Source organism: Mus musculus, chromosome 2 (genome assembly GCF_000001635.26).
Source record: "Mus musculus strain C57BL/6J chromosome 2, GRCm38.p6 C57BL/6J".
Lineage (NCBI taxonomy): Eukaryota > Metazoa > Chordata > Mammalia > Rodentia > Muridae > Mus > Mus musculus.
This window is the reverse complement of record NC_000068.7, coordinates 157,074,789-157,097,076: the sequence shown is the minus strand read 5'-3', so window position 1 is coordinate 157,097,076 and position 22,288 is coordinate 157,074,789. Positions and strand designations below refer to the sequence as shown.

Sequence of the window (22,288 nt, the reverse complement as noted above, 5' to 3'; positions counted from 1 at the left end):
CCAGATCTACATAATGTCCAAGCGTAGCTCTATGTCTGTCCTGTGAGATCAAGTGACAGATGTGTGAGCGCCTGACCCGTGGCTGGCCTTCAGCGGTGCCATTTGGGCTCCAGAAGAGACAACAGAGAGTGAATGATGCTTCTCTTTATTAGTTTTAGAAGTGGAACCCAGGCTCTTAAAGTAAAAGTAATCTCTCAAACACAAAAGAGAAGTGCGAGTGCGAGTGTGTGTGTGTGTGTGTGTGTGTGTGTGTGTGTGTGTGCGCGTGCGTGCCTGTGCATGTGTGTGCACACCGTGCATACACCCGACTTGACTTAATATGAATATGTTATGGGGGAGGGGTAGGATTTTTGCTTTGTTTGTTTTGTTTTTTGATCTTCTAGGGATTGTCAAATCCCATAAAGACAAATTGTATGCTTCTTCAGTCAATGTCTTTCACACCTTATAATCAGCTCTGCTGAAGAGCAGTGGCTGCCCCTGTTCTTGGGTTTTCAAGCCATAAGGAGGCTGGCTGAGAGCCACAGTCCACATGAGGGTTCTTCCCCATCCTGAGTTGGGCAGAATGGCTGCCCTGTGTGAGGAGGCCCGGGAGGCGTCAGCTCAGAACCCAGGCCTCCAGCTCCTTGATGCAGAACTGCTCCCTGCGGGCCAGCACTTCATTGTTGAAGGTCGCACAGGGGTAGCTTCCGCCATGGTACAGGTCTCCGTCCAGCCACAGCCCAAACTGGCCACTGAAGAGAGAGGGAACGAGCTCTGGAGACAGCTCTGTAGGTACAATGTCTGTTACTCGGGCACGAGGACCTGCCCCCAGCACCAACATAAAAAGCCAGATAACATAAAAACCCTAGCACAGGGAGGGCAGCACACGGGGCCTAGGCCGCTTCAATGATATGGTGGAGATGGACTGTGGAGGACATCTAGTGTCAGCCTCAGTTCTCCATATGCGTGTGCATGCACGCACACACGGGGAATCTCGGCACGGTTGTGCCATGTGCTAGGCCTCTGTGACTGGCTGCCATCACCACACGACCACTGTCCCTCCATCATGGCTGTTCTCATCCCTTCCAGCTCATCAGGATTTGGGGCCTCCTCATGTGCTCTCTAGCGTACAGGGCATTTTTTTAAACAAGCCATTGGTTTTAATAACTTACACAGTGGTCCAGCTATCACCTCAACCCTGTTTTAGAACATTCTCATCACATTTGAAAGAGAACCTGGGCTGGAAGCAGGAAGTGGATGGGTAATCAGCGATGGCCGATGTGCCCTGTGTCCTGCTGCCCCTCAGTGGAGCTGAGCTGATAGAGGAATGCTTTTATTTTTACCTTCAGGGTATAACTTAATGTGCTTCCACATAGGGCTCACCCCAGGGTGAGAACAACCTTTGTTTTTTCCTAACTCCCACGCCTGCCCCCAAACTCACAGACTGTGTTCTTAGCCAGATGCACATCTTCTATCAAGCCTTGTCCCATGGGACTCGGAACTCTGGGACTTCCCCATCTTGTGACTCCTCGTTCCCAGTCACGTCACACTAAGATGTCACTAAGCGTGTGATGGGGATGGGCTGGTTGAGTGTGGCCATCCAGGCATGAGACGTGGTGCTGATGCCAAAGGGCATTGCAGTCTGCCTGAGAGGAACACACCTTGCCCATTCTACCCTTGGGAAAGGGCCATGGGCCACCCCAGGATGTGGGGGACAGAGACACGCACCTTCCACTGCCCATCATCAGTGAGTCCAGGTCTCCTTTCACAAAAAAAGAGTTGTGCCCTGTCCACTTAAAGACCTGAGTGAAGAGGAAAAGGAAAAGCGGGGTCACCTCTGAGTGCTGTCGTTGCAGGCTGACTCCAAGCCACATGGTGGCAGTGTTGTGTAGGGACTGGAGGCTTCTGGACCCAATGAGTTCCAGGAAAGACTGGGCTGCCAGGCCTTAATATTTCCATTTCCTTGGTCTTCACCCCTTATGCCCTCTGCCACAGATCCCCTGCATCCTGGCAGTGCCAAATAAATGCTAACAATCAAACCTCCAAAGCTTCCTGCTTTCAAAGCTAGAAAGAGGGAGGCAGCTAGGCCTAGAGCTGGAATGGAACTGCCTTTAGACCACCCTATCTGACCTAAGACTCCCCGTGAACCCCTGTGAATTTCCGTCCCACTATCTAGGTCACAGCCTCCTCCTGATCTCATGCCATATACTTCCCACAACCCTCTCCATAGTGACCTGCGTGGCCCACCAACTTTAAATCACACTATATGTCTTCTACCTAAAGCCTTCTGGCACCCCTCCACTGTGAAGGAGACAGAATTCAGTCCTCCAGCCAGCGTGCACCTGCCCCCATCCTTGCTTTCCTCCGTGCCCTCTCCTCCCCTTAGGTACTGCACCTGAGCCACACTGGCCTTCCTTTTCACCAACACCTGAAGGTGCTCATGCCTTAGGGCCTCCCTACGTTCAGACCCGTCTGTCCACAGACCTCCCCAACCCAGGCTTTTCTCCCCAAGGGTCATTTCTTACCCTACAGCCTGAGTGCCATTGCAGAGAGCCCCTGATTGATTTCCCTAGGCATCTACTAGCTCTGAGACAGCTCCATTTGAGCAGTGCTCGCTCGCCTTGTCTGCCCCGCTACAATGTAGTTCTAGAACGCCCTGGGTGCCTTGCCACACTCATGAATTAAAAGGACGAAGACTAAAGAACCAAAATAGGCAATAAAGTTGCTTTTAAAGGGCCCCAAAGTCCAGTATGTTGCTTCCTGTAATTCGATGTCCCAATCACAAGGAACAACTCCTCTTCCCCAACCCCGGAAGAATAGAAAGGTAAAGGCCAGACTGTGAAGGGGTGCGAAGGGGTGCGATAAAGCTAAGGAGTCAGCACAAGAAGACGGGACTTCTGTATCAATTCTGCACTTCCTCTGCTGTCTTCAAGGACGTGTCCTTCTGATTGGAAAGAGCAAGATAAACATTGCTACGGAAGAAACTAAGACAAAGTTCCACGTGTTACTTGGAGTAGCAGTTACTTGTGCAATTACTGGGAACTCATAAAGAGCTCGGGCCAAGACACAGGCAAGAATCAAGTTTTTCAAAGTATGGGATGACCGTGACCCCCTGGAAGTAATGGATTTCATGTAATAATATTTTTTTTTAGCACTTATGCACCAGGCCCAGTTAGGCATTGGGTAGAACAGTAAAACACAATGAACAAAACAACTGCCTCGGAGACATGTAGAGGGAAGGCAGATAAAGGGCTAAGAAATGGTATGTTACATACGCTAGAAAGAGAAGTGACACTTGGAGGCAATAAGGATTTAGAGGGAATGGTCACTTAAAACAAGGTAGCCAGGGCAGTCACTGTGATGGGGACAGCAGGATAGTCCTGAGGCTGGTGTGTACGGATCCAGTGGAAGGGCTGCTGAGCAGAACAAAACGTGCGGAGGCCCTGGGTCAGGGTGGGCTTGGGTTTTTGCCTTCCAGTTTAGGCCGGCATTGCTGGGGCAAAGTGAGGGAAAAACAAATAACCAATATTAGAAAGAGGTTGGAGAAGAGTCATGGTATATGCACATCACGAGAAGAGCCACAGGGGAAGCAAGGGCAGTCATCAGAGAACCAAATCCCCGGCTCTGATGATAGCAAGCAGCCGGAGGCTCCAACAAGACGATGTTGGTTCAAGAGGAAAATGCTAGAGCTTTGGGCTTTTAGTATGAGCTGCAGGAAGGGTGACCAGCCTACAGCCTTGGGGACACCTTTGCCTTTCACCCAAGAAGGGAAAGTTCCTTGCCGCTGACAGAGGCAGAGAACAGGTATGTTCTGTTGTTAGCAAGGCCGTCCACACCCCTTTGACCATCTTGGTGGGAGACTTGATGACTGTGTGGCAGATGTATTTACTGCTGTCTGTGTGCTGGTGGGGAGACATCTAATAACAAACAAAAGCACCCACAACTAGCTCTCCATCCATTTCACAGACTGTGAACAACTCGTTGTCAAGGGCACACTAAGCAATTAATTACACGTTCTACCTCACACGCTGATTCATCCACATTTGTGGTTCCCAAGTGTGCACCCTTCTCCCCCATGTCCTCTGCCTCCGGAGCGCCCTGCCTGAGTGGAGCCTCCGGGGTTGGTTTGCACTTCTCCCTTCACCACTGACTGAGTTGGGCGTATCCCCAACCACTTTGCGCCTCGGTTCCCTCATCTGTAAGACGAGGCAAGGATAGCAGCGTGCACCTGTGGGATTTTTGCAACGGCTGAATGAGCTGGTCTGTGAGGTGGTAAGTTCCTGTGAGTTGCTGCTGTGACTGTCATAAAAGCTGTGTGCGCTCTGTCGATCGGGCAGCACCCAGCAGCTGCAGTCAGCCAACAACCCAACAGTGGAAAAATCTATAGCTAGAAGATGTCTGGGACCCCCTGTCTCCCTTCTTCATAAGTTCCAGCTCTTCAGCCCCTTGTGCCCTCTGAGGAGTCACTGGTGCCTGCCACTGAGCTCTTTTGCTTATCCTGAAGGGGACCCCTTCCTTTCCAGCCCCCTAGTGAACTCTGAGGCTCTATCCACCCACCTCCTCGCCTTTCCTCCTCGCTTGCAGTTTCCAGCCACTGTCTTCATGGTCACATCCAGCATTTGTCCTTATCGAGGAGAGCAAGGGAGCCCCTCCAGTTCATTTCGAATGGCCCTCCATCATCCTGGCTCCTTCCCCGTTGTCCTACAGTTGTCCTACGCATTGCTCAGCTGCTTCCACTGCTCCAAGAATTTGACCCCAGGGAGACCGCTCCTCTCCAACCCCACCTTTGTTCACCCTCCATCCCTCTGGCTTTGCTGGCCCTCTGCCCGGCCTAAGCTCTACAGCTCTGCAGCCCGCTCCGTGTTTCCACTCCCGCCTACCCCTTTCCCATCCATTATTCGCTGTGACTGTGGCCTGCCAAGAGCTGGTCTGAGAACACTGGCTGCTCTGGTACTAGCCTGGCCAAGGAAGAGCTGCACCCCACTGAAAGAATCAGAAAGATCAGAGAGAGCCTCTTCTGGCTCCAAGGGCTCTCTGGGCTCCCCTTCTCACATGCAGGGACTGTGCAGCTCCTTCTCTTCCTCCAGCCTTCATGTGCATACTTTACAAGATGCCATTGTAAGCATCCTCCCCTCCCACACCTCAGGTCTACCACACTTGATCCCATCTTGCCCTTTCCGTCCTATACAGAGTAACCTGCCTTCCTCCCTTAATAAGTTCATGGTTTCTGGAGATCTTGATGGTGAGCTGAGGGCTCTCCCATGCCTACCACTGCCCTGTGGAGAAGTGGACAAGAGGCAGCTCAGCATGGGGACTCCCCATAGCTGTGACCTGTCATAGCCTTCCTCCATGACAGAAGGTTGAGCCTCACCTTTAGCTGTGGGGAGAAGGAGAAGAGGAATGTCTCTCCAGTACCGTAGAAGCCTTTGCTGAGTCGGATAGCTGAGGAGGAGAAGGCGCCAAACATCTGGAAAACAGAGAAAATGGCAAGAAAGGAGCTCGGAGTCCACCAGCCACCTCCTTCACCAGACTTCGAAGTACATGCTCAGCCTGCAGGACTCCTGGGGAGTTGGGCACAGAGATGGAGATAGGGCCACCCTCTGTTGTACATTTCTGCCTTCCCTGAGTTGCCATGACTCCCCCACCCCACCTGCCACCCTCTGTTCTATCTGTCTAAGTGTCTGTGTCTCTTCAGGGTCCTGCTGTGTATCCCAGGCTAACCCAGATCTTACTTCCACGAGAGCCTTTACAGGCATGTAACATGTCCGGCCTACCTTTTCTTAAATGTATTTTGTGTGTCTGTGTGTATTGTATGAATGTGTTCATGTGTGTACACAGGTACACACACATACACGCACACGCACACACACACGTGTGTTCTCATGCATATGGAAGTCAGAGGCCAATATGGAGTATCTCCTTCAATTGCTTTCCGCCAGCAATAGAGGCTGTTTTGAGACAGGCACTCACTAACAATGGAGATGACCAATGGGACTTGGCCAGGGTGCCTGCCTCCTGTGGGTTACAGACATGCACTGCCACGCCTGGCTTTTTTCATGACTGCTGGGAATTGAACTCAGGTCCTGATGCTTGCATGGCAAACACTTTACTGACTGAACTATTGCCTTGGCTCCAGATGTACTTATTTCATACAAGGAATGCTTCTAGAAGAGCTAGAAATTACAGGAAAAAAAAATCATCAACCCTCCCCCTCCCTCCCCAAGGTGATATACGTGGTTTTGTGGATGCTTCCTTCTGGTACCTGTTCAATGCCAGAGCACAGGCTGTTCTGCACACTGACAGCCCACACATACGCTGCTCCCTCTCACCTTTCTCCACCAACTTCAAATGTACAGAAAAGCCCAGGGCTGGGGATAGAGCTCAGTTGGTAGAGTGCTTTCCTAGCACATGCAGGGCCCTTTTGAACTGCCAAAAATTACTATTATTGGTAGTAGCAGTAGCAGTAGCAGTAGCAGTAGCAGTAGCAGTATTTAAAGGTCAAAACAAGTACAAATTCCTTCCACCTTGGACCTCACGGGAAGTTTGCTCTACTTCCCATACTGGCTTTCTCTCTTTATATTTCTCAGGCCCACTTGCCTATGATACTATGACCCTTCACTCCTAATCCACCACCTCCTTACTCTTATATAAGCCCAGTGCTAGCTAGCATCACGCCAAGAGAACTAACGACAACTCTGGTATTATCGATTTGTATCACTGTGTATTCAATTGCCCCTGATTATCTCAAGAATGTGCCTCACATCCTGTCACGTTGGAGCTGTGGCTCTGCTCCTTGCTTCTCCCCTGCCTGCTAGTTGTGTGACTGATAGAGCCATCTTCCTTCTGTGGGATGGCTATTGGCGTTGGGGTGTGGATAATCACAGAGCTGCATGGGGGGTCCTGGGGTGCAGGATTTAGGCTTACTGCCAGGAGAAACTTCTCATAGCACGGAGTCTCTGCCACAGAAGGGGCTCTCAAGCAAGAAGCCTCTCCAGACAGACTCTCCTGTCTATTTGGAGCCCCATGAGATCTCTTCCAACTCTGTTGTTTCTTCTGTACAGGAACATTTAAAACCAGCTTGCAATCCCACCCACCTTCTGCATGGAGAATCCGCCAGAAATTCTATTGTTTGAGTGACCACATAGATTTCAGGCACGGCCGTTGAAGTTCTTCTGTGGCATTTAGGCCTTTGCTCTCTCTGATTTCCTACAATTCATTTCCCCCACCACCACCAGCTTAGGATATTTTCAAAATATGCATCCATCATTGAGATATAGATCTCCCATCTGAAACCCTCCTGTAAGAGCCACTGGAGAGACTGGGGCAGGCAGGAGGATTTGCAGTTCAAGATCAGCATAGGCTACATTTAGGGTTCTGAGCCAGCTTGTGTCTTAACGAATGAGACCCTGCCTCAAAATAAATCAAAACAACCCATCCATGGTCTTGTGCTTGCAAATATAAGAGTGTGTGCAATGCATGGTGTTGGTGGTTAATTGCTCAATGCCCCCCCCCGCCCCCGGCACACACACACACACGCACACGCACACGCACACGCGCACACACACAGACACGAAGTTAGACTGTTAACCCTAAGAGTGCTGGACCATTTCTGGCTTGATCCTGCTCTGCTCCATGTCTTAACCTGGCACACAGGAGTGACTTCAGACATGCAAGTGAGCAAATGGTGGCCTGGCTCCAAGTGTGACCGGTCTCAGTGCCACTGTCCATATAGCTTACAGGTGATGTAATCTGTCCTCTGCTTTCTTGCTTTTTACCCTTCCCTGGACTGTCTGGGAGCCCCCGTGCCCCAGCCCAGCTCACCTGTCCATCCTGATCTCTCAGCAGCAGCAGTACTGGCCCACTGTGACCCTCCATCTGTCGGTATAGTCTCCGCAGACTGAAGCCATCCCTTGATGTGCAGAAGACCAGACTCCAGGGGTGGCCAGTGACTCTTGGGGGCAGATGGAGGCTGAGCTGGAGATGGAGCTGGAGCTGAGTGAAGGGATTGCCTCCATCTATTCCCCTCCCACCACTCAGCCTTCACTCTGCCAGAGACTTCATGCCCATTAGCTATAATTTGATTCCCATTTTATAGATGTGAAAATTGAGGTCCAGGGAGATGGTGAATAGATGTCAGAGCCTGGATGCCAACCCAGGGCAGATCTCTGAGAACTCAGCTTGGTCACTTGGTCTTTAGAGGGTAGATAAGAGACAGAGTCCCCCCTCCTGGTACTCCCCTAAGTGTCTGTTCCACCCAGGCTCTGGCTTTAGTCTCTAGGATCCATGTCACCCGGGCCATTTTCCCCAGTTCTACCCAGTGAGAAGGATGGTGCTAGTGTGACTGGAGAGGACAGGGAAGCCCAGGGAGAACGCATGGTTGATTCAAAATGACATTTAGCTAGGGACATTGTGGCTGTGACTTCAGTGCCCCAGGTGTGGCTGATATAGGGAAGAGGACTTGAGGACTCAAGTCCTAGTACATAGAATGTGTCCAAACCTGCTTAATCTCCGAGGCACCTAGGACTTGGCTAGCTTCTGTAAGCTGAGGCTCCACAGGGTCCTGGGGGGCTGGGGCTGGGGCTGGCTCCTCCTCTTCCTCCTCCTCACCCTCCTCCCCAGACAGTGTGTCCTCCATCTCTGTGGGCTGTAAAGATACAAAGACGCTTGGCAGATTGAAGGACACAGGGGCACCAGCTGTCACCATATCCGGACCTCAAAAGCTAGGGTTGTCTTGTCCCCTGCCCAGACCCCTGCAGTCCTAGCCCAAAGGATAACCCCAGCTTGCACTCAAGAGGCATGTTCCCAAAGGAGCTGGGAAGCACCCACCACAAACAAGACGCTGTCCCTGCCTCCAAAGTGCTTTCTCCTGGCTAGTCACTGCTAGTGAAGGAACGGGGTGGGCAAAGGCCTGCACAGTGCCACTCAGAGGGTCACGATGGTCTGTTTCCAGTTTGCTCTCGCCCCAGGGTAAACACCAGGCTCTGAGCTCTAAGCCTGGAAGAGGACAGAGGGCAGGTGGGAGTCCGGCTCTGCTGTAGTTGTGTGTGTTAGGACAGGCAATAGTGGCTACAACAATACCCACTACAAGAATGGCTGACATTGATCGTCCAGAACTCTGCGATGAGGCCTGTGTGGATAGCCTGCTGTTATTGGTGTCTCTGAATTCTCTCCCTGGATCCTAAGAAGGTGCTGCTGATTTCTGCACCTTACAGGAAAGCCCTGGGGCTCACTTTCAGTCAGTGCAGAAAAAGTGCTGTCACACCTAGCTCTCCACAAAATGTGTGCTCGCCCACATGAGTTGTATGTTGCCTGAAATAGAGGCATGTGTGTGGGCAGGTGGGTGTGTCGGCTGTCAGTGTACTTTGAGTGCGAGCTGGGGTTATATACATGTGTGGGTATCAGTGGGCAGGGATCCTGCTGGGACTCCATGCTCATTCATTTAACTGAGCTTTCATACTCTACCACGGTGTGTTCGAGTATGTGTTCACACATGTGAGCAGCCCTATACACAATAGCATCAGGCTCATCATAGAAGGAGACGCCTCGCTGGGAGGTGGTAGTGCATGCCTATAATCCCAGCACTCGAAAGGCAGAGGCAGACGGACTGGTCTACAGAGTGAGTTCCAGGACAGCCAGGGCTACACAGAGAAACCCTGTCTGGGGGGGTGGGGGGGAGACGCCTGTCTGAGAAGGAATATCTAATATTCCTTATCCTCTCCATTACGCAGGCTCAGACCTGGAGGAATCCTCATGATGAAATTGTCCTCCAAAAGCACAGCAACAATGGTCTATTCCCTCTGAAGGAGGGACCTTGGGGATGCCCTAGGTCCTCCATCAGCCCTTTCTTTAAAGCCCCAGCCAGCTGGAAAGGAGTTAAGAGGGATAACTACACACAGTCACACAGACACACAGACAGACAGACACATACCCTTCCACCCTAGCCCAGGCCCCTCCCTGCTAGAGAGCTCATCACCTCCCAAGTGAATCCTCAGCTTGCGCTGAGCCCTTACCAGCTGAGTGTACCGCCATTGCCAGCCTTTCATTCTGTCACAGCTCAGGACAGGGTAGAGTCCTTGGGCCTGGCCAAGGAAATGCTGCAAGACAACGCCAGCTATGAGGAGGTGCCTGGGCACACCCCACTGGATCCATGCCTACCCAGCCGCCCTTTGCTCCCTCTCACCTGTGATCCCCAGGCCAAGTGGCCACGGGGTGGGTCTGTGAGCAATTCGGCATTCAAGGCCGCATGTGCAGTTAGCATCTAGCACATGTTAGCCGTACACAGTGAATTCCAGCTGTGAATTCTGGCCACTTCAGTGCCTTTTCCAGAAGTCTGGCCTGGGAACATTGATTCTCTTGTAGGATACCTAAGGTCCATACTAGGGACTCAGGACTGCTGGTTCCATAAATGACCAAGATTAAGTCCATTTGCCATTTGTACCCCAAGCCTCAATTTCCCATTGTGTAACTTTTAGAAAATATATCATAAGCTAGGCATAGTGGTGCACACATTTAATGCCAGTACTTGGGAGACAGAGGCAGGTGGATCTCTGCAACAAAGCCAGCCTGGTCTTCAGGTCAGTCAGGGCTACACCTTGAGACCCTATCTCAAAAAAAAAAAAAAGAATATTGTGTATATATTGTGTGTATATATTGTGTGTATATATTGTGTGCATATGTATTTGTGGGCATGGGTCAAGGCTCTCCTTCCACCTTTATGTGGGTTCTAAGAGTTGAACTCAGATCATCGGGCTTGTATGCTAAGTACTTTTCCCTATTGAGCCATCTCACTGCCCCTCTATCTAACATTTAACACATAGGACCAAAAATCTCAGACTGCTTCCCAGGACCAACAGCCTACAGTTCAGCTCCCTGTCAAAGCCAACGAGTGTGCTATAGCAAAAACCTGAAGGGGCATGCTCAGACCAAAAGAACTGACCCTTTGAAGATGTAATTTTGCCTAAGGATGTATGCACAGTTCATTAGGAGGTGCTTGCCTAGCAAGTGTGGAGCCCTGGATGCGACCTCTGGTATAAAGAGAAAGAAGGAAGGGGAGGGAAAGGGGAAGAAAGGAAAGAAAGAAGAAAGTAGAGGGGAAGACAAAAAGGAAATGAAGGAAGTGAATGGAAGGGAAGGGGAGAGAAAGAACACAGGCTGTAGTTCAGTGGTAGTGGCCATTCACACCCTCCTACACACATACCTCCCCCTCTAACCCAACACAGGCCCCTCCCCTTCAGGGTAGCTTAGCTTGTGTGTGCACAAGGTCCTGGGGGAAAAGAGGAGGCAGGAAGGGGAATCGGGAAAGAGAGGAGGGAGAGGGAGAGGGGGAGGGGAAGGGGGAGGGGAGGGGGAGGGGAGGGGGAGGGGAGGGAGGGGAGGGGAGGGAGAGGGAGGGGAGGGGAGGGGAGGGAGAGGGAGAGGGAGAGGGAGAGGGAGAGGGAGAGGGAGAGGGAGAGGGAGAGGGAGAGGGAGAGGGAGAGGGAGAGGGAGAGGGAGAGGGAGAGGGAGAGGAGAGGAGAGGGAGAGATCCCTTGCTTGGTTTTGCAGCCTTGGGCAATGACTTGGCCCCTCCTCATCTGTTAGCACTAGTGTCTGTAAGAAATGAAGAGCATTAGGATGCTAAACCTAGCTCCATCCTCCCTCTCCTGTGCTCAATTTTGTGTGGTAAGCTGGAGCACCTGACCTTTGTTGCAAATGGCTAAATGCCAGGGTTTGTCACACCCACCTCTTAGAGAGATCCAGTGTTCAACTCCTGACAAGAGGCCACTTGGCCTCCACTTGGAGCCTCAGTCAAATCTGAGGTGAGGGGCAGTGGGGGAAGGGAAGGGTGGGAGCTAGGAAGAAGGTGGCTGAATGTACTCACCCCGACAATCTCTGATGACCCTTTTGCGGCTCATCCATGGATGGTCTCTATGAGCCCCCAAAGAGAAGGCCACACGTAGAATGGCCTGTCCACCTGGCTGTCTAGACACAGTGATGTGGGTTCCAATTCTTGTCCTCTGTGTGTGACTGCTGTCTCTGCCCCACTCTGGCTCCAGCCCTTCTCCCTGCCTCTTATACCTGCCCTGAGGCGGCAGCCCTGGCCCCATGCCAGGCCAGTTCCAACTGGGAAGGCACCAATGATTATCTATGCTACATCAGAAACTCAAATCCCACAAACACAGGAAAAAGACTCTGCTGCACCCCCCCCCCCCCACCCAGGTCTTTAGCTCTGTTGCCGTCAACGGAAAGATGGGAGAGATACCAGGCTCTGAGCCGCCAATGTGCTTCTCTCTGGTGCCTAAGTAAGTACCACTTGTTTACTGATGCCCACAGTGGGGGTCAGTCCTCTCACTTAAGGTTAGAACCTATGCCCCTGACCCCAGGTGGGATAAGGACTTTCTTCATTGGCCTGGGTATATTTGGCAGGGTCTCTCACAGGAAGCCCAATGTCTGGCACATGGTGGGCACACTGTCAGTGGGGTTACTTCTCTTTCTGTGGTTCGAAGTAGGACTGTGAGGGCTGCTATACACACACATATTTTAATCACAGGACTCAGACATGGAGGGGGCTAATGGCTCCACAGGGCCAGGAGTCCCTGAAAAACACACTGGGAAGATGAACCCACATGATGGCTCAGTCTGTCTCCACACAGCTAGAAGACTGCCCTGATGGCCATCAAATGACTGGGTCCTCAAGGCCAGGTGACCTGGGGAATGTTCCCTCTAGGAAGTATGGCGTGCCTAAGGGCTTGTATTATAGGGAAAACAGGAAAATGAAGGGTCCTGTTGTCACCTCAAACATGGTTGTTGCAATGGGTGTTTGAGCTGTAAACAGCTCAGGGTCACAGGCCTGGTGCTTCCTCCTCCCCCACCCCCATATCTTTCTTTCATTTTTTAAAAAAATTGTTTTTAATAATTTACTTATTTCCATTTTATGTGCATGGGTGTTTTGCCTGCATGCGTGTCTGTGTGATGGCATCAGAGCATGGAGTTACGGACAGTTGTGAGCTGCCATGTGGGTGCTGGGATTTGAACCTGGGTCCTCTGGAAGAACAGTCAGAGCCCTCAACTCCTGAGACATCTCTCCAGCCCTGCTTTTAAAATTTTTTTGAGAAAGGGTTTCACTATGTAGCTTGGCTGGCCTGGAACTAGCTATGTAGACCAGGCTAGTCTCAAAACTCCCAGAGATCCTCCTGCCTCTGTTTCCCTACTGCTGGGATGGTTAAAGGCATGCACTACTACACCTGGCTTACCCACTACCTCTTGCAGGCCCTTCCCCAACATTTTTTTTAAAGATTTATTTTATTTATTATATGTAAGTACACTGTAGCTGTCCTCAGACACCAGAAGAGGGAATCAGGTCTTCTTACAGATGGTTGTAAGCCACCATGTGGTTGCTGGGATTTGAACTTAGGACCTCCAGAAGAGCAGTCAGTGCTCTTAACCACTGAGCCATCTCTCCAGCCCCCTTCCCCTACATTTAATAACTGACCACCAAGCACTCTGAGAGACCAGTGAGGTTTGCCTCGCTGTCCTGTTCTGTGTCCTCATGTCCTGAAGATTTGGTATGTGATTTGACAGGAACACCCCCTTGTCAGGTGACAGCCCCTTCAGAGATGCCACCGTTGGAATCCAGGGGCCAGGGGCCTAGCAGCCCTCCTCTGCCATGCAGCTCTCTTCACCTTTCTCTGCCACCAGACTGTTCATGGTCCCCTTCAGAAGGCCACCGTCACCCCAGGAATGACTTTTGTTGTGTATGGTGCTAAGAATGGAACCCAGGACCTTAGCACGCTAAGCAAGCATCCTACAATTGAGCTATATCCCTGGTGTTTAATTTCTTGAGAGAGGGTTTCTCTATATCCTCATGGGTGACCTAGCATTCACTGTGTTGCCTCAGATTTGGGGGTAGGGGGTTATCCTATGTGTATGAGCATTTTGCATGCTTGTCTCTACCTATACCACAGGTGTTCCTGATGCCCAGCAGATCAGAAGAGGTATCAGATCCCTTGGAACTAGAGTTACAGATGGTTGGTTGTGAGTCACCAAGTGGGTATAGAGAACTGAACCTGGGTCCTCTCCATAAGGAACACATGCTCTTAACTGCTGAGCCATCTCTCCTTCGTTTCTAGAGGTTGACATCAATGCGACTTAGCCTAGCGCAGTCAGGAAACAATGTATCCACTGTGTCTAGCACAGTCAGGAAACGATGTATCCACTCTACCTAGCGGTCAGGAAACAATGTATCTACTGGAGGGGAAAGGTGAGTGCCGGTGAAATACTCACACCAAGGATTACTTTCAAGTATGAAAATGGAGGCTTTTTGCAAAGGGTTTAGGAATGTGTGGGGAGTGTTTCCTCTGCTCTACTAAGCACGGAATCTACAATTCTGTATGATTTCAGCAACACAAGTTGAAAATAACCAAGAGAAAATGACCAGAAGGGGACATACCTGTGCTTACTGGGCCATCCTGCTATCCTCTGAACTCAGGTAGTTATGGCACCTGCCTGACATCCTCCCTCTGGGTCTCTCTTTGGACATCTCCACGGATGCTTCAAACTGACCCAGTCCTCTATGAACTGAGGCTCTCTTACCCTTCCATACCTCCAAGCCTGTCCTTCCTGCTGAAGCAAACAGTGGCTGTTCTGTCACTGCTCTGTCTCTAAAGCAGGTGACAGGAGATGAACTTGACATCACTCACTCGAGTCCTCGCTTCCGGCCAACAGTGTCTGGCTCTTTAAAGCAGAATGTATCCTTTTTCTATGGCTTCTAGATGCATCAGAGCCCGCTTAGCCCCCACAGTCATGTTCCTCAACCCCTAAGCTGTTCTTGTCAGCCGAGAGAGATCTACTTCCGGATGTAAATTAGATGCTGTGACTCCCTGCTTAGAGGTTCCAGTGTTTGTCACTGCACTGGGAACAATCCAATCCGTGCTTTCCGTTCCTTTATCTCCCAGGGGTTTCCAGCCACACTAATCACCCCTCCCTGAACATCTGTCACACTCTCTCCTCCTCCAGGGACATTGCCCTTGCTCTTCAGTCTGCCCCAGATTCTCTTCCCAGGCCCTTTGGCTAACTCAGCATACAGGTCACTTCCTCGAGAGGGTTCCCCAATAACCCCGTTCACATGGGTTCCATTTACCAGCCAGTGGCTTATTTCTTTCATGATTTGTATGATGAAAACAATCTTCACTTTAGTGAGTTAGTTTCTACTTGGTTTCCATCCTGTTGGTCAGTTTGGTAGCTTGATGGGAAAGCAGAAGCTGGTCTTCCATTTGGGTCACCATCCCCGCCACTAAAGCCACCATCGAAGGCTTCCTCCTTGACCGGATGTCTGACTTTGGCTGTGCATTCCAGTAACCCACTACTGTGTGAAAAAAAAAAAAATTGGGGCAGGCAAACCCTGGTGCCTTCAGAGAGTTGTTCTACAGTTTAGGTGGCAGGGCTGGTGAGAGAATTCACTTCTCTACTCCTCACTGGTGGTGGCTCCAGGCTGTCAGGGAAGCTTCTGTAAGGTCCGGTAGCCAGTGGGGACTAGAGCTAGAGTTGGCTGGACGGACTTTACGGGACCACCCCATGAGACCTAACCGTACTTTTCATGTGGTGACCGGATTCCACGGATGGAGAGAGGGAGCAACAGAGAAAGCTTGTGAGTGAGGGCTTGCCAGATGCCATGCCATGCCATGCCACAGAGGTCTTCTGCCCAGGCTGGAGGGCAGGAAGCAGACCCTGAGGCTGTTGGCAGTGCCAGGATGGCTATGAGAAGAGCTAGCGATCCGATGGGTGACAGCAACTCCTAAAAGTTGTCCTCTGACCTTTTATGTGCACTGTGGCATGTGTGCACTTGTGTGTGTGTGTATGCATGTGTGACATGCACACATTACTACTACTACTACTACTACTACTACTACTACTACTACTACTACTACTACAACAACAATTGGAATATATATCATGTGCTTCTTTTTGGAGAATGCAACCAGACATAAATTCCTTAATCCTGCTGGGCGGTGGTGGCGCAAGCCTTTAATCCCAGCACTCGGGAGGCAGAGGCAGGTGGATTTCTGAGTTCGAGGCCAGTCTGGACTACAGAGTGAGTTTCAGGACAGCCAGGGCTACACAGAGAAACCCTGTCTCGAAAAGCCAAAAAAAAGTTCCTTAATCCTTCTGAGACAAGAGTTGACAGACTTTTGTACTCCCAGCTGTTTGGAAAGCTTAAGCCCATGAATTCAAGGCCAGCCTGGCAATAAAATGAGACACCATCTTGAGAGAGAGGTGTGGGGGGAGAATTCTAAGATTCTTTGTTGAAATATGGAGCATGGTCTGCATTAGTGCCTACCCAGCTGAGGATGGTCTCATGCATATGCCCTCACACTGCAAAAACCCATGTTCTATAGGAAGCAACAAGTTTCAAGAACTGCACATTCTCTCTGTATCACTTCAATGAGCCCCTTAAGAGCAGGGACAATCACGATAATGAACTTGTAATGGACCCATTAGAGCAGGCTAGGACTGGACTCCGCGGCTTGGGTGTAGGAGGACTCCCCAGGGTCCTCAGGGTTCCCAGGTGCTAGGCAGACCTGCTTGTACTTCGAGGTGGATGGTGGGTCAATAAAAGAAAAAGGAGTAGACCTTGAACTAGTTGGCCATGATGTAGGTCAGGTTAGGAGAAAGGGGAGGAGCCAAAGTAAAGATGAGGGAAGAAGAGGAGGACGAGGAACCCATGGAAAAGAAGGGGGAAAAGAGAAGGGGAGAGAAAGACCGAGAAGGGTCTAAAGGAAGAAAAAGAGGCTGCATAGTGTGTGTGTGTGTGTGTGTGTGTGTGTGTGTGTGTACGAGCTACCTTCTGGGTGGCAAGAGACTGGGCAGCTACCATGCTGATGAGTGCCTTCCCAGGGCCAAAGAACTTACTATGGTTTAGGCACAGTGTGGAGAGGGCAGAGGTGAGGAAGGTGTAAGGGATTCTGAGAAATTAACTCTGATAGCCTGAATAGCTCAAGAGGAAAGAAACCATGCCCACCAATACTGGGGCCTTGGAGTCTGTGGTGGAGTCAATCTGACCCTGTTGGTATTCAGGGTCACAGTCCCATGCCAGCCCCTAACCGGCCTAGAACCTGCCCCCTAAGCACCTAACGGTCTGGCATCCTCAAGGCACAGCCTGAAGTTAATCGCAAAGACCATGAAATTGGGGTCGGGGAGACAAGACTATGCCCGGGTTCATAGGCAACTAGGGTGTGCAAGATCCAAGATGCACGCGGAACGCCACGGTTCCAATGGCAGCGGACAGATAGACGAGGCAAAAGGAGTCCAGCATACTCTGTAGGATCCATCCTGCTTCCTTCTCAGACCAAGAACCGACCGCGTGCCAGGTCGTGTTCAGTTTAAGGTTCTATAGGATGGGGTCGTTTGTCATGCCCAGTTAAAGGGGGCGGAGTTCGCGCAGGCTCAGCACCCACAAGGGGCGCGCGGCGCGGTGCTGGGTGTGCATGGATGCTGGCTCCGGCCCTTTGAGGTCCGCGGGGCCTCTGCCAGGGAATAGTCTCTCCTGTCGTCCACGAGGCCCCTACGGCGACGCCGGGCTTCCAGGCTCCTCGGCCGGGTGTGATCCCCCAGCCCGCAGAGGAGCGGCCGGCGGCCCGGAGCGGCGGGAGCGAGCCGAGGCCGCGGCTGCCCGGGCCCGCCTGACCCTCGAGGGGGTCGCTGTTGCCTCGCGGATCCCTCCCTCGCTCCCCGCTCGCGTCCCTCCCCGCTGCTCCCGCCGCGTCCGCCTTTTGTTCGCCGAGCCGCGCGCCCCCGAGCCGAGGCGGCGGGGCGGGGAGCTGGCGGGGCTGCGTGGGGGGCGGGCCGCGCCGGGCGGAGCCGGGGCCCTGGCCTCAGCCGGACTGGGAGTCCGAGGCGGCGATCGCCGAGCAGGCTGCAGTCGGGGTCCGGGCGCACTCCGGGGGCGCGGCGAGGCGGAGGGGGCGGGCACCGGGCGGAGCCGGAGTCGGAGTCGCGGCGCCTGGAGGAGATCGGGCCGCGCGCTGAGAGCACCGAGTGGCGGAGAGGCCGCGCGGCGCGGGGCAGGGCCCGAGCGCAGCCCCCGGACGCAGGAGACCGGAGCGCAGTCGCGGCCTGAGCGGCGGGAGCGCATCCGAGACCCGCCGCAGGGACACCCAAGCCGGCCACTCCCGGGCCATGCGCGCCGCTCGCTGAGACCCGGGGAGGCCGCGATGGAGACGCCAGCGGGAGAGTCATCGGCGCGGGGCTACGGCCCCCCGCCTGCGCCCGCGCCCGCCGCGGAGAGGAAGAAAAGCCACCGCGCGCCATCACCAGCCCGGCCCAAGGACGTGGCCGGCTGGTCTCTGGCCAAAGGCCGCCGCGGCACAGGCCCGGGCTCCGCTACAGCCTGTGGCACCGCGTCCTCGGCGAGGCCCGACAAGAAGGGGCGCGCGGTGGCTCCTGGTACCCGAGGCACGGGGCCTCGGGTGGCCGGGGTGCGCACGGGGGTCCGCGCCAAGGGTCGCCCTCGTCCCGGTACCGGGCCCCGCCCGCCGCCGCCGCCGCCCAGCCTCACGGACAGTAGCTCCGAGGTGTCGGACTGCGCGTCGGAGGAGGCGCGCCAGTTGGGCCTGGAGCTGGCGCTGAGCAGCGACGCCGAGTCTGCGGCGGGCGGCCCGGCGGGGACCCGCACCGGGCAGCCGCCCCAGCCAGCGCAGTCGGGGCAGCAGCCTCCGCGGCCTCCCGCCTCCCCGGATGAGCCGTCGGTGGCCGCATCGTCGGTGGGCAGCAGCCGCTTGCCACTCAGCGCCTCGCTAGCCTTCTCCGACCTCACCGAGGAGATGCTGGACTGTGGGCCCGGAGGCTTGGTGCGGGAGCTGGAAGAGCTGCGTTCCGAGAACGACTATCTCAAGGTGGGGACCTGGGGGGGATGGGGGAGGCGCAGGGGCGGGAGAGGACTGGTCATCCGGGCTCAAGAGTCCAGGGCGCTGACCAAGCAGGGAGAGTGCCCCACCTTCTCTTCCCACTTTTCCGGTGAGGAGGATTATGGATAAGACACCGAGTAAAGGACCCCAATGTGCACTTTCCCACCCGCGGTAAAACTGTTTTAGAGGACACGTTCTGATGGGTGAGTGGGGATAGTCAGCCAAGGCTGACCTTCCCCCCCTCTAACCTGCCCAGGACCCCGGTCCCAGATCAGCAGGCTTTCTCGGCTCTCTGTTCTGGAACCAATGTCCGTGTGTTAGGCTGCCAGGGAAACCGTGCTATCCCCTGGCAAGGAGAGGCAGAACACCATCCTAAGTCCTTACCCAGGGCTTCCCCGGCAGGCCTGTCCTCGCCTGCCTTTTGGGGCGGATCCAGTTTGAAAGCGTGACATCTGGGAACATCCCCTTGGCTCGAGTCCACTTCCGCCCAGTCTAACGGTCCCACAGCCTGGGAGGATGATGTCGTGGGAGAACTGGTTCAGAGGCCACTTCCTCAATCCCAGGATATTGTCTTCTGTCCCCTCTGAGAGAGGTTTGGGCAGACTTGGCCCGTGCTCCCTGTGGGAAGAGGGAAACTGTCCTGCTGGTTAGGGGTATTCCCTCTGTGTGTGGGCCTGGAGAGCTGTCTGGGAGAAGCAATCGTCGGTGACTGGGCACCTAGGTGCAGCCCATGCTCTGGCTGCCTCTTCTTTGACATGGTGGCAGCTATGGGGACAGTCCTGCCCTGGCTTCTTGACCTTGGTGTGGGAAGCTGGGATCTTCACGGGCTGCACTGCCGCTGCTGGAAGAGGCTACAGTATTGTCTGCACTTGACAGTTGATGGCCTGGCACAACACCCAGAGTGCCCTGGCCAGGAGCCATTGAGTTGACAGCACTCTAATGACATGTCTGCCCTGTGGCACTTAACTGCCTCTTGCTTCTACTGTCGGGGGAGTCTTCCTTAGGATGTTGGGGTGTCCCTCTTGCTTTCCTTTGGGTCCTCTATCCAGCATGTTCTCAGGAAACTCCTGTACACTAGAGGACACAGGTCTATCTGACAAAGGATTATTTACCACCTGTTTGTAGCCTGGGCCTTCCCCAAACCAGGCCTCCATTTTTTTTTTTTTTCAGTTAAATGGGAGTGTAAGTCTTCACAAAGGTGTTACTCACTGTTGACATTTGGGAGCTGGGGTTCAGTTAGAGGGCGAAGTCTTCTGAAGTCAGTGGTTAGAGTGCAGGCCCTGAGGATGGAGTCAGTCTTCCGAGATGCTCCTCGTGGCTTCCTGAATTCCCAGCCTGAGCTACTCCAGACCTGGACCCGAGCACCAGATGAGCACAACTCACAGTTCTTGGTTTGGTTTCTTCCTGCCCAGATCCCGGGCCCTTTCCTGTGCTCCCAGGAAGTGGTCAGACAGAGTCCCTAACTCCATCTGAAGCTACCCATGAGTATGTAGATGGGAAAGTGGTCCCAGGAGGCTGGGGGTCGAGTCCAGGTTCTCCTAGAGACCAAGACTGGGTTGAGTTCCAGTTCCAGGGCCAGACTGAGCCTCACTTTCTGCCAACCATTCAGTTGAGTTTTTGGGCGAAAGCTTCAGGCCCCTGTTGGATCTGTAGCTTCCTGGCTGTGTAATCTTGGGCACATTACTTACCATGTTTGGACCTGAGTTTTCTCATCTTAAGACTTGAATAAGTACACACAGATCATCCTTAAAGATTAAATGTGCACGTAGCTAGAGCATTTGGCACGGTAGGAAACTTCAGATGCGGTGGCTGAGATCTCCTGCTGCTCTCAGGATGGAGAGCATGGTGCCTTGTGCATCTGTCACATTCTTTTGTGGATTCTATGGGATCAGGCTGGGGTCTTCCTCCTTACCTCGAGGCCATCCATCCATCCATCCATCCAGTCAGTCACTGTTTGCTTAGAGCAGATTTTGGAGTATGAGTGAACTAGGGAGAGCCTCTGTGACACCAAGAGTTAAACAATAGTCACAACAAAACACAATGCGCCTGGTGATAAGGGTGAGCTTTGTGGAGGTGGGGCAGAGGACTCATGGAGGCCAGGAGTTGGGAGATGATGTAGACAGCCAAATGAGGAGCTGCAAGAAAAACATTCTAGACTGAAGAAAGTTGGGCGAGTGAGGAAGGGAGCCATGCCAACTCTTGCTGCATGCATTCAGGCAGTACCCACACTGCTCTGCAGGGCTGTTTTCCACAGTGTCTGCCCTCACGGAGATACAGTAAAAGCCCTGGGAGTGTGGACTGTACACCTACAGGGCAGCTTCTTACTGGAGGTGTTATGTTGTCACAGTGCCAGGGGCTGGCTTAGCCAGAGCAGGAAGGCGACCTGCTCCAGGCAGCCAGGGCTGGGAGTCAGGGAGAAGCAGTCTCCTGAGTGTTTCCTGTTTCTCTAAACTACTTTACATCTGAGGTACAGAAACTGGGTTAGAAGGAAAATGACTCCAAATCCCCAGGGTGTGCACTGCAGACTGACCTTCTGAGTCCAGGGAATGCCCTGGACTCTAGCTGGCTCTCTCGTCAGGTTCACCTCCCTGTGTGTGTGTGTGTGTGTGTGTGTGTGTGTGTGTGCGCTAGGGGTGGCACGGTGTGGGTAAACTGTCAACCAGGAAGGACCCTTGGGTAACTGCATATCTCCTGTCTTAAGAACCCCTGCTCTAGGACCTAAGTTAGAGAGGTAGCAGAACCTCTAGCCTCTGCCAGTGAAAAGACAGAAAGCACTTCTGCAGGGAAGGTGGTGAGCTTGGTGTCACTTGAACTATGCAGAGAGGCCTGGATACAGGCATAGGGTTGGTGGGAGCATCATGTAAATGGTTCTTAGTGTTGGTTGTGATCCCTGGGGTGCAACTGGGGAGGTATGTGTGGTGGCTACAGTCTGACATGAGGTCCCTTCTAGTCAAGGTGTCTGCGGGGGGTGGGGGGGTGGGGGGGTCATCCGATGTGGTTTTTAGGACCCAGAAATACAACTTTAGCTGTAGAGCAGCCAGGTTAACTGGGTCTGACTTTGACCCAGTGGCCTGAGGTCCCTATGACCACTAACCGTTCCCCTTGTCCCCCTGGGCCATGTTGTATCTCAGAGTACTGGAGCTCAAAGATCTGGCTTGGAGCCCTGATTCTACCTTTGCTGTGTGGTCATGGTCAAGGGCTGGACCTCTCCGCGATGCTCTTGTTTTTGTTTTGTTTTGTTTTGTTTGTTTCATTTGTATAATGGAGATGACGGATGGGGTGTGCCTGGACACTCTCCAAGGATTTTCTCAGTAATCAGGGTAGATGTAAATAGTGAAGAAAGCATCTGAAAGTGAGATCCTTGTATTGTGAGGAACTGTTAGGATTTCAAGCCAATGAGCAGACAGGATGTCTGTTTGTTCATTTTC

The 22,288-nt window shown here is 53.0% G+C and overlaps 2 protein-coding genes across 12 annotated transcripts in view; one reads left to right on the top strand and one right to left on the bottom strand.

Moving 5' to 3' along the window:
• Positions 1 to 128: 128 nt before the first annotated feature.
• On the bottom strand, positions 129 to 20,450 carry Tldc2 (TBC/LysM associated domain containing 2). 10 transcript variants are annotated; one of them, XM_006499836.3, is made up of 8 exons: positions 11,840 to 17,354; positions 10,160 to 10,343; positions 9,990 to 10,073; positions 8,477 to 8,623; positions 7,801 to 7,971; positions 5,351 to 5,446; positions 1,708 to 1,781; positions 129 to 731 (listed from the first exon to the last, which is right to left on the bottom strand). In XM_006499836.3, exons 2-8 carry the CDS (start codon positions 10,235 to 10,237, stop codon positions 596 to 598), a joined length of 786 nt encoding a protein of 261 aa, XP_006499899.1. In that variant the 5' UTR covers positions 10,238 to 10,343; positions 11,840 to 17,354; the 3' UTR covers positions 129 to 595. The 10 variants fall into 10 exon arrangements, with proteins under 10 accessions (XP_006499899.1, XP_006499900.1, XP_006499901.1 ...); XM_006499837.3 differs by having other exon boundaries at positions 10,160 to 10,314; XM_006499838.4 differs by lacking the exons at positions 10,160 to 10,343; positions 11,840 to 17,354 and adding an exon at positions 19,245 to 20,450.
• Positions 17,410 to 22,288, top strand: part of Soga1 (suppressor of glucose, autophagy associated 1) — a 69,227-nt gene continuing 64,348 nt past the window's right edge. The window contains exon 1 of one of the 2 annotated variants that reach the window (XM_017319023.2): positions 17,410 to 18,848. In XM_017319023.2, coding sequence (XP_017174512.2) covers positions 17,442 to 18,848 — 1,407 coding nt within the window. In that variant the 5' untranslated portion in view covers positions 17,410 to 17,441. The remainder of the gene's footprint in view (positions 18,849 to 22,288) is intronic. The other variant, NM_001164663.1, reaches the window with a different exon arrangement.